Here is an 11470-nt window from a genome sequence, read left to right as displayed (position 1 = left end):
GGGGCCGGGCCCAGAATAGTGCAGCCCAGCCAGTGTCGCACACTTGCTCTCTGTTGGTCCGGTTGGCCGCATGGAGCCCGAACTGCGCAGGGTACAGGGGGTCTGGGGACGCAGTGAGCTGCGACAGCTGAGGCCAGGGGACTGAGAGCAACCACACTGTGTGCGTGTTGTGTGCGTGTGTGTCTGACCTGGATTTTCTCTGTGTACATGAGCACATGGGTGTCTGTGTGTATACATTCTTTGTGGACGTGAGTGTATGTGGTTCTTTGTCTGGGAATGGTTTGAATGTGTGTCAATGTTTGGGTAAGGGGGCGTGTGTTTACATGTGTTTGTGGAGTGGGTGTTTATGTGTTTCTATATGTATGTGTGTGTTTGTGAGGTGTGTGTGTGTATGTGCTCTTGTCACGCGGTGGCAAGGGAAGGGTCTGTGTTTCAGAATGGAGGGCATTTTCCCCACTACTTCAGACCCTCTTCTCCCCACAGAACCCATCCTGGAGCAGCCCTCTGGGACCCAAGCACCAAGGTAGGTGGGGCGGCCCCTCCCCCCATGGGCCCAACCTTTTTTCTCACTTCCTTTGTCCCCCACCTCTCTGGACCTGCAATTTCACCCACTCCACTAGCCTGACTTTTGTCTTCCTCCCCTTTTATTGCTTTGTTCCTCTTTGTTTCTTCTTTCTCTTTTTCCTCACCTCCTCCTTCCTCTTTCAAAAGAAGAGAAAGAGGACTTAGACCCTAGTTCTGACTTTATCACTTAATGGCTGTGTGATCTGTGGGAAATTGCTTAACCTCTCTGAGCTCAGGTCCCTCATTAGTAAACTAGGGATAGTAGTAATACCTCCTTTATAAAATTGTTATGAGGTTTGAATAAGAAAAATATTGGAAAAAATTTTTGGAAGCTTGCAAATATTAAATATTATTATTAATTACATTGACATTGATTTTGTTATGTTACTCCCTATTAACCAAACAGGCCCCATTCCCCCTTCCAGAGATGAGCTTCCTAGAGCAAGAAAATAGCAGTTCATGGTCATCACTGGCCATGACCACCAGCTCAAAAAGGAGCCGTGGGAAACGGGGGGCCAAGGCCTCAAGATGGACAAGGCAGGAGGCTGTGGAGGAAGAGGAGCTGCCAGGCCCAGGGGAAGATGAAGGTGAGGCCAAGGCCAGTTCTGATGAGACAGGAGGGGGAAGGGGTGGGAAGTAAGGGGGTGGGCAGGGGCGGGGGTGGGGGCATTGGGGAGTCCCAGAGCCTGGGGCCCGGGCTCTGCCCTTGATCCCTTCATTACACAATGTTAGACCCCAACCCTCATCTTGTAGCCTCAGTCTCCCCACATTGGAAAGGACAACTGCATTGAAGACTCAGGAATCCAATAAGGGTTACTCAGGACAGAACCATTGTCTTGTGTGACTCCCTGAGACTCAGCTTTCTCATCTACAAAATGGGGCCCACAAGATCCAGGCGTTCTGAAGCTGCTGTGAGGCTAAACTGAGACAGCAGATGAGACAGTGCTTTGGAAGATGGAATTACTATCCTCTCCCCCCAAACAGGTCCCCAATCCAGGCCAGCTACTGAGTCCATTGGGCTGGAGGCCACATTCCCCAAGGAAACAGCCTTGGCCCAGGCTGCTCCTTTGGCTGGGGTGGACAACCCACTAACAGAGTGGGATAGCCCCCCCACTGAGTGTACAGCCTCAGCTGCTAGCTCCAGCACAGACCATCTGGAGCTGGGCAAAGAGTTCTCAGTCCCAGAGGCCTGCAGGTACGAGCTTGGCCTGGTGGAGGAGAGGCCGGCTCCATGCCCGTCCCCTCAGGCCCCGTTACCTAGGCAGGGCTGGGACGACGAGCTGCAGAAGCCGGAAGCCCAGGTCTACCTGCACTTCATGCAGAAGCACACCTGCTATGATGCCATGGCAACCAGCTCCAAGCTCGTCATCTTCGACACCACGCTGGAGGTGAGGCCACAGCTTTGCTCACCTGCATCCTCGCGGGGCTGCAACCACTGCTCACACCCTCCAGGACACCCTGGCAGGCCAGGCTCCCCTGCAAGTCCCCTTCCAGAATTCCTTCTTAGCACCACGGAGACCAGTGCGGGAGGTCTGCTGTTCTCTGTGAGGACTCCCCAGCTGTCATCACAGTTCTGACACTTAGCATCTGTGAGATCTTGGGTCCAGCACTTTACTTCTCTCATCTCTAAAATGGGGATAGGGATGCCTGCTTTGCCCTGCAAGTTTCGGAGGATTCCTGGGACAGCCCAGGATAGATGGGAGCACTTTGTGAGCCCTGAACTACGTGGAAGACATTGCAGAATGGCTTAGGACAAAGCACAGGGGACTCTCGGTACTAGATAAATAGGATGAGCTCTGGGCCCTGCTCTTCCATTAGGCTGAGCTACAAAATGCCTGTGATTCCATCCCTTTCATCATGTATAGTAGAGCAATGCTTCCCAAAGCATAATATGTGTGTCGTCCACAGGACATGACTTGATTCTACTGACATATGAACGCATATATTTATGTTACTAGCTTTGCATTTATTTTGACATGTATTAGAAAAATACAACCAGCATGTTTAGATAGCATTGCTTAGGATGAGGCCAAAATGAGTCAATGAAAGACGTATTTAGAGAAAAATATTTTGTAAATGTTATGTAAATAATTATACCTCTGGTACTTAGATTAGCAAAATTATACTATGTGTGTCTGTACATATACGACTTCTGAATAGAAACACTGAGTTACATCCTGCTGTGCCTGGTGAGGGGGTCAGCTCAGTGCCTCTGGCCACCAGCAGCCTTATCTCTGTAGCAAACGTCCCAACAGGGTCACGTCTGGTGTGTGCACGGCATGGGAAAGGCAGGCTACTCGTGTGGAGGAAAGCACCATCGAGAGACCCTGGCTGGGACAGGGGACCAGTGAAGGGCCGCAAGGGACTTACCTGTCCACTGTTCTCCCTGGTCCTAGATCAAAAAGGCCTTCTTTGCCCTGGTGTCCAATGGTGTCCGTGCAGCCCCTCTGTGGGACAGCAAGAAGCAGAGCTTTGTGGGTAAGGAGGAGCTGGGAGGCAGAGGTGGTGGGGAAGGGAAAGGAGGGACCTTGTGAGGTGGTTCTGTGTTCAATTTCCCCGTCTGTGAAAGAGTTGTGACCAGCTGACCCCCACCCCCAGCCCTACTGCCCCGTGGTCTCAGGTCATAGATGCTAGTAGGAAAAGAGGAAAGGGAACGGAAGAAATTAGAATAGAAATGGGTGTGTAGAGGGGGAGGAGAGGAATTAGAGGGAGAAGGGAGTACCCCATGTCTCAGGCACAGAAGAGGCTGCGCTACTCCCCTCTTCCCACAATGCCTCTTTAGGACTCTCGCGGGGTGGGGGAGGGGAGTCTGACCCCTCAACCTGCCTCCCACCTCAAGGCCCCAGGCCGACACTCCTGTACCCCCCTCAACTCTGCAGGGATGCTGACCATCACAGACTTCATTCTGGTGCTGCATCGCTATTACAGGTCCCCCCTGGTGAGGAGTGGGCGGGGAGCCCCGAGGGCACCCCTCTGGGCTGGGGGGAGGGAGTTCAGGGAGCCTGGTGCCCGAGGGGCCCCGCTTTGACTTCTGGAGTCCTGTCTATGTCTCTAGGTGCAGATCTATGAGATTGAAGAACATAAGATTGAGACGTGGAGGGGTGAGCAGGCAGAAGGGACTGGAAAGGGACGGAGGGTGTGTGGGTGAGCATGAGGCCAAGGACCAGGGGGAGAGAATGGGGGGCGGAGGAAGGGTAACAGGGAGGCCCAGGGCCTGCGGGACCGCAGGGGGAGGCAAGGCGGCAGCTCCCTTGGCCTGACTCCGCTTTCCCTGCAGAGATCTACCTTCAGGGCTCCTTCAAGCCTCTGGTCTCCATCTCTCCTAACGACAGGTAAGCTTCCCCACCCACCCACCTGGTCACCACGGCCCACGAGGCAGCCTTGGCTCCCTGTCCTCCCTTCTAGGGGGCTGGGGTGAAGGGTGTCTGTCCCCAGGCTGCCTCAGGCTCACTGCTCCCACGTCCGCAGCCTGTTTGAAGCCGTCTACACCCTCATCAAGAACCGGATCCACCGCCTGCCTGTCCTGGACCCAGTCTCAGGCGACGTGCTCCATATCATCACACACAAGCGGCTCCTCAAGTTCCTGCACATCTTTGTGAGATTAGGACAGCTAGGGGTTGGGGGTGATCTGAGGGGCTAAGAAGTCTTCAACCCTAGGGATCGAGGAGGGGGCAGCTGGGAGCCCTGGGGGCTGCACCATCCTGATCGCACCACCTGTTGCCAACCCAACCAGGGCGCCCTGCTGCCACGGCCTTCCTTCCTCTCCCGAACCATCCAAGATTTGGGCATCGGCACATTCCGAGACGTGGCTGTGGTGCTGGAAACGGCACCCATCCTGACTGCACTGGAAATCTTTGTGGACCGGCGGGTGTCTGCTCTGCCTGTGCTCAACGAAGCTGGTATCCATACCCAGGACGGGGCTCAGGCTGGGGCGGGACAGTGAGGGCGGGGTCTCTGTGGCATCAGCTCGGGGCCCAGGGTGGAGTCAGGGTTAGAAGTCTCTGTCTGCTTTGAGCCTTGGACCCGTTACTTAGCCTCTCTGTGCCTCAGTTTCCTCATGTGAAAAGTGGGAATCTCAACAATACCCATCCTCTGACTTCCTAGGATGATTTAAAAGGATCATGTGCAATGCAATGAGCATGGTGAGAGGGACCAGTAAAGGAGGGTTTTTCATTTTAATTCATCCTAAAATGGGCCACGCACGGGACCCAGCCAGACCTCAATTTCTTGCTCTGGAAAAGGGTCAGAGGAATTACATGATCATTTCTTGGGTAAACCATGGTTGTAAATGATTTCAAGGTTAAAATTGTCACAATGAAGCTAGAGATCAAGAAGTATTTTAACTTATTTTTTATTATGAAAAATTTCAAAAGTATAAAAATGGTAGAAAAAACTATGTAATGAATCCCACATGACCATCGCCTGAATTAACTACTGTTAATATAGTGCCATTACCAGTTCTTTTCCTTTCCTTTTTTTTGAAGTAAACTATAGACCTTGTCATTTCACCCCTAAACACATCAGTCTATATCTCTTAAAATAAATGTATCTCCTATGTCATCTAACAAAACTATAATTTATTCATATTATCTAATATCCAATCCTAATCCTTGTGTCCCAGTTTTCCCCAATAATATACTTTTTAACAGTTGATTTGTTCAGACCAGGTTCAGTTAAGGTCTATACCTCGCATCCGCTTCTTTTGACCCTTAAGTCTCTTAATCTGGAACAGTTCACTCCCCACTCAATGTTCATGACACCGAGGATGAAAAGCCTGGGTCAGTTGTCCCATAGAATGTCCCACCTCCAGATTTGTCTGTCTGCTTTCTACAGGTGGCTCTTACGTTGTTCCTCTAGTCCTGTTTCCCATAAACCAGAAATGAGGTTTAAGTCTTGGTAAGGTTCAGGCTATACATTTGAGGCTAGACTACTTCATAGGTGATGCCATGTACTCATATTGTCACATCAGGAGACATGACGTCAGGTTCTCTCTCTCTCTCTCTCTCTCTCTCTCTCTCTCTCTTTCTCTCTGCAATGCTGTTTGGTCTGTGGGTTCTGATAGTAGCAGCCCGATGCTTCATTATAAGCCAGTAGTCTGGGGGTCGGGGTGGGGAATGTCAAGTTCATTCATTCCAAAAACGCACCCCAGGGCTTGCCCAGCATCCCCACTCTGATCTGAACCTCTTCCCTGTCTTTCTCTCATCCCACCCACCACCCCTGCAGGTCAGGTCGTGGGCCTGTACTCCCGCTTTGATGTGGTGGTAAGTGTCTGTGGGGAAAGTAGGGGAGCTGGGGGTGCCGCAGGGAGGCTGTGGGTGAGCATCACAGGCATTGGTGGACCAGGGGCAACTTGACAGGTGTGTAGGAGACGACATCCGTGGGGCTGGCGCTGGGTGGCGGGGGTGAGTGAGAGCGGTCCTTCCCTCCCTACCCAGCACCTGGCTGCCCAGCAAACCTACAACCACCTGGACATGAGCGTGGGAGAAGCGCTGAGGCAGAGGACACTGTGTCTGGAGGGCGTCCTTTCCTGCCTGCCTGAGGAGAGTTTGGGAGAAATCATCGACCGCATTGTCCGCGAGCAGGTAGCCTGTGCCCGTCATACATGCTCCCAACCCCACGGTCCTTCTCATGAGGGGCTCCAGCTCTCCCCATACGTCAGGCACCTGCCCAGTCCTCCCATCTCACGGCCAGGCTCTTGGTGTCCACATGGGCCTGCAACGGGTCCTGTCCGTGGGGTCCTTGTGCCATGGGCTGCAGCCAGCTAGTCACCCCAGAGAAATCAGAACCACCCCTACCTGGTTTCTACGAGACACCCCCTTGCTCCCCCAGTTATGTCACGCTGTGGCCCTCATTCTTGGTGCCCACCTCGTTGCTGCCGTAGCCGTATGGCTCTGCGCTCTTACTGAACCCCTGTGGACCCGCAGGTACACCGGTTGGTGCTAGTGGATGAGACGCAGCATCTCCTGGGCGTGGTGTCCCTGTCCGACATCCTTCAGGCGCTGGTACTCAGCCCCGCTGGCCTGGACACCCTCAGTGCCTGAGAAGATCCGATCCTCACGCCTGGGCCACCTTCCACACCCGCAGTCAATGAAGGGAGCCAGGGGACTTGGCCTTCATCTTTCCCCACACCCTTTAGCTGGTGCAGCTCTGGTTCAGGTAGGCTCTGCCCTGGGCCACTGGCCACAGCGCCAGCCCCTTGGTCTCACTGGGCTCTCAGATCTCAGATTGGGGCACCCTGAGGATGGGCTAGTGCAGCTCATAACGCAGCAGCTCCATGAAAACTACAAGTGTTGGAATTCACTGTGGGGGCACCACTTTGTTCCATTCTCAGTGGAGGTCCTGGAGGCCTCCATAAGGAGGGGTGCACAGGGGCCAGGGTAAAGGCAGGGGCAGTGTGATGTGACTTTAGCTGTTCTGGGGAGACTGACCTGTGGTCTCACAATTCAATTCCCACCTGCTTGGAATTCCCCTACTGGAAGGAAGCAAGTTAATAAACCTTTGTCGAAAGAAATTTCCCTGCTCAGTAAGAACTAAGGCTAAAAGGAGGGAGCTTCTACCTAAGCCCTCATCTCGGGATATTTCACATGACCTCAGACGTTTCCCTGGTAGTGCATTTGCAGCAGGGTGGGGGCACGGATTCCACCTACTTGGCAGTGGGTAACAAGGCTGAGGATTCCCTATTGGAAAGGCGACCATCCCTCCCCATTTAGTCACTGTCTTCCTTGTCTTTTCTTCACAGGTTTCTCCAGCCCTCCCTAATTGCCTTTGCCCTGCCTATGCTCCCAGAAGCCCTCGGGAATGCCCAGTGCATTATGGGATGATGAAATTAAGGACGACAGCTGAGTCAAGCCTAGAGGTCCCTGAACCAGAGGCACTGGATTACCCCAGGGCCGACTGTTCCATGTCCACCCACATCACTTTCCCCCACCTGGGTCGTGACTGGCCCCAGTGGGGTGGCGAGCCCTCGGCCCATGGGTTTAGTCTCTGGATTCCTCAGCTTCTGGACTACCTGCCACTCGTGTCCCAGCTCCTGGAAGTCCCAGCTGTTCTTCCTCCATAGGAACCGCCGGAGTGGTTCTCACAACTTTGCCACTGCCCTCCTACTCTCCCTGCGCGGTCATTCCCTGCGGGGCGCACCCTGGCGTAGCAGTTTTTTGTAGAGCTGCCTGTTGGAGAGGGGTTCTTCCTCCATTCTTGTCCTCAGCTCTCACCAGCAGTGTTCTCAGTCCCCAGTGATGGCCCTGTACTGAGAAAACTAAGGATGAACGATCGAGAAAACAAAAAGAAAAAGAACCCACGAACTTACATTTTATACGTTTCACTCAGAAAATGCTAGTCATTTGACCTGAACTTGTGGCAAGATCCCTGCACTTTCTGAATTCAAAGACAAGAAGGAAAATCTGTAATTGGCAAGCGCTGCAAGTGGCGTTCCTTTTGCGCCTTTCTTTTGTGCGTTTCTTTTTCATCCTTTATAACAAAAGCCTAAAGAAAATATTAGCTACTTACATAGTAGGTACAACTCACTCCATAAACTCTAATCTGCGAGAAATCACTATATTTTTCTAACACTGAATGTAATTTCTATTATGAAGCCCATTTTACTAAGTGATAGAAATTAATTTCAGTGAGTTTGGGGTTCCACTGTCATCTTTTCCAGGGGTTAAGTTCTGTGAGGAGGGGGAGGCTTTCAGTAGTGTAAGGCTTTGTTCCTCAGTTAGCATCATTCATCCACGCCAGCACCTGCTAAAACATCCCTGCTCCATCTGGTTATCACTTGGTTGGTTATTGGTGGGCATGGCCCCTGATAGGAGGTCCCTCACTCCTTACCACAAAGCCCCTTTGGACCTGCCTGCTCTTGGGGCATGAGGATATTCTAGCTCCTGGCCCTGTACCCTTCTGGGCTTCAGGAAGATCTGGGGGGCTGTCCCAAGCCCGTCTGCTGAGATGGACAGCAAGTGGCCTATTCTGCTCTGGGCCTTGCTGTTTTCCCAGCCTCTACCCAGGAAACATGGGGCCCAGGGTTCTACTATCCTTATCACCTCTGGGGTATTTGTCATTCTCTCCTCTCCTTCGGACACAGCTCCTTCTCAGGGACCCCAGAAATGTCTGCACTCTACTTACCCAACTCCCACCAGCCTGTGGAATCTTTACCCAGAGGGAAAAGAGGGGTCTGTTTTCTTTAACCCATCATATATGCTCCCAAATCCACCGTGTGTGTCTTGAGTTCTTGCTACCCACCTTGAGGGTCAGGCTTTTGAAATTCCACAGCCAAGACCGAGCTTCTGCTGCCACCCCTCCTCCGTGGCCACGGACACCGCAGGTCTAGCTGTCCAGTGGGGAGAGGGAGGCTAAAATGTTTCGAGTATGCTCTGACCCCACTGACCTCACAGAGCAGCAGCGTGGAGACACTCGTGCTTGATGGGTCAGGCAGTAAATGAAGGCATTTTCTCCTAGAGTCTCAGCTTCCATGTCAGGTTTTGCTCTAACCCACCGGTCAGGTGCTGGCTCGGCTCTGGCCCTACGTGGGAAAGTCCCCCGTCTTTGGCTCAAGTGGGAGGATGGGATGGGGGTGCTTGCTCACTCAAGTGACAGTGTCCTTGGGGAGCCTGGGGCAGGCTGCCTGTAGCTGCGCTGGCTCTAGGGAAAGTGCAGCAGGGTCATCTTTGGGGTGCGGTGCCCTGTTGCTGTGTATGACCCGATCACCAGAGGTCAGAGCACAGGCTTCAGGTGAAAGGGCAGCCCGAGAAAAGCAACCTCCCCTCCTGGGCCCACCATCCTGAGGATCCAGCAGTGCTTCCCCCAGGAAGAACTTTCAGTCAAAGGTGTATCTTCCGTGCTGAATTAATGTTTACTCTTCTGCAGTTATGCTAGGTCCTACTGTTCTTCTTTCCTTATAGAGCCAGGGTGGGGTGGGTTATCCTGTGACATCCCTTCACTGTGGGAGCAGCCCAGAGTCTCTGAGACCCCAGACCCTGGACGTGTGCCCTGTCACCAGCCACTGCTGGGCTTTGTGCCAACCCTCAAATGAGAGCTGATGCTTTTCACCCACCAGGGAGAAAGTTGCAAGGGAAAAAGCCCAGCTATTCCATCACATCCATCCTATAGCTATCATATGTGTTTGAAGGAGTCACTGTCAAAGAAAGTAATTTTTTTCATTTACATTAAATAAGTCTTGTCCAGGCATTGTGATGGAATCTAAACTGACTGAGACAGTTTTCAATCCCCAAGATAAGCAAAAGAACTTCATGTACATTTATGGTATATGCATTTTTCTTCAGGAATATTCTATTTCAATAAAAAATATTTTATAAATTAAAAAAAAAAAAAAGAGTCTCTAGGATCAAGAGAAAACCTCTTTGGCCATGCTGTGTTTTGTTTTTCTCTGTTCAGGATAGAAGTCTTTGATTCCATTCTTCTTCCCAGAGCTGTGTCTATGAGCAAAATTTCGTAGCTGTGTTAATAGCTCTTTGGCTCTGACATCTTCTACAATGCAATGTCCACTTGTCACTGATGGCACAAACTTTTGGGGGGCAGCCTCTGAGGCTGTGCCTATACCCCACCAAAGTGTGAGGGAATACAGGCTGCTCTTTCATGGAACCTCCCAAGGACATCATTACGTCACCAAATGGCTTAGGTCTTGTTTGGGCTCTGCATTTCTGATCTCTGTTGGAGGTTGGGTTTTCGGCCCTATAGATGGCCAGCAGGACAGAGCTGCCTCAGACCTTCTGTGGTGCCTCCAGAGGGATTGCTTATATCAGCAGCTATTTCTACGAACTCACCTTCATAGATTTTTATTTTTCAATTGAGATGTAATTCACATAGCATTTAAATTCACTCTTACACAATGTGATATATAGATGATGTATTACAGAATTGTACTCCTCAAATCTATGTAACTTTACTAACAATTGTCACCCCAATAAACTTTAATTTTAAAAAAAATTCACTCTTTCAAAGTGTACAATTCAGAGGTACTTACTATATTCAGACTTGTGCAACCATCACCGCTACCTAATTCCAGAACATATTTATCATCCAAAAGAAACGCCATATCCATGAACAATCACTCCCCATTTTCCTTTCCCCTCAGCTTCTGGCAACCACAAATCTACTTTCTGTCCCTATGGATTTGCCTATTCTGGACCTTTCAGGTCAATGGAATCATACAAGCTGTGATCTTTTGTGTCTGGTTTCCTTCATTAGCATAATGTTTTCAAGGTTCATCCATGACGTAGCATGAATCAGTACCTCATTGCTTTTTTACAGCTGAATAATATTCTATCCGATATACGAGACCTTCATAGATTTGAATGGGAAATTAGCCTACACATTCCTTAACTGAGCTGCAGATCATGAACGCTGACACTCTTGGACAGATGCCACAAAACCCAACCCCAAGCCACATCACACCACCCAGCTTCCCCTAACCCAGGCGCCAGCACTAAGGGGTTCACGTGGCTTGGACAGCTCAGCCCTGGTGGTCTGTAGGAGCAGTACACTGGGAAAGGCAGATTTCTGCTTTGTTTCACCTGGTGGCAGAGATCCTGGTACCCTCTGCACCCAACCCCCACCCTCTACATTTATAAGGAGCTCTCACAGGGGAACCCCTACACAGGTAGGGTCGAGACCCATGCCTTTATCATCAGGAATTCCTTCCAATTCTCTCCAGGATTTCTTCTCAATATGGAAAGCTCAGTATCCTCTCCCTCTCCTTCCCTTTCCTGCAATCCCAGTCTCTTTTCTCTCAACAAACATTGACTGATCACCTCCTCAGGGCTAGACACAGAGTGAGACATTGGGGTCCAAACTGAAAGGAGCTGGATTTGTGCCCTCCAGTTGGTTTCCAGCTGGTTGGGGAGACAAGTCAGGTCTATAACAAGATGAACAGCTGAGTGCTCAGTTCCGG

General features: G+C 51.2%; 1 protein-coding gene across 1 annotated transcript; it reads left to right on the top strand.

Moving 5' to 3' along the window:
• The first annotated feature begins 44 nt into the window (after window positions 1-44).
• Window positions 45-7948, top strand: PRKAG3 (protein kinase AMP-activated non-catalytic subunit gamma 3). Its single transcript, XM_019741792.2, is given in 15 exon segments — window positions 45-91; window positions 484-523; window positions 990-1151; window positions 1549-1952; window positions 2961-3042; window positions 3444-3502; window positions 3620-3665; window positions 3842-3896; window positions 4033-4159; window positions 4298-4463; window positions 5788-5825; window positions 6000-6146; window positions 6489-6590; window positions 6592-6720; window positions 7304-7948. Coding segments are annotated over 15 exon segments (1899 nt in total). The 5' UTR covers window positions 45-70; the 3' UTR covers window positions 7625-7948.
• Window positions 7949-11470: the final 3522 nt, after the last annotated feature.

Source organism: Rhinolophus sinicus, linkage group LG01 (assembly GCF_036562045.2).
Source record: "Rhinolophus sinicus isolate RSC01 linkage group LG01, ASM3656204v1, whole genome shotgun sequence".
Classification (NCBI taxonomy): domain Eukaryota; kingdom Metazoa; phylum Chordata; class Mammalia; order Chiroptera; family Rhinolophidae; genus Rhinolophus; species Rhinolophus sinicus.
Note: the sequence above shows the minus strand (reverse complement) of the source record. Positions and strands in the feature narration are given on the sequence as shown.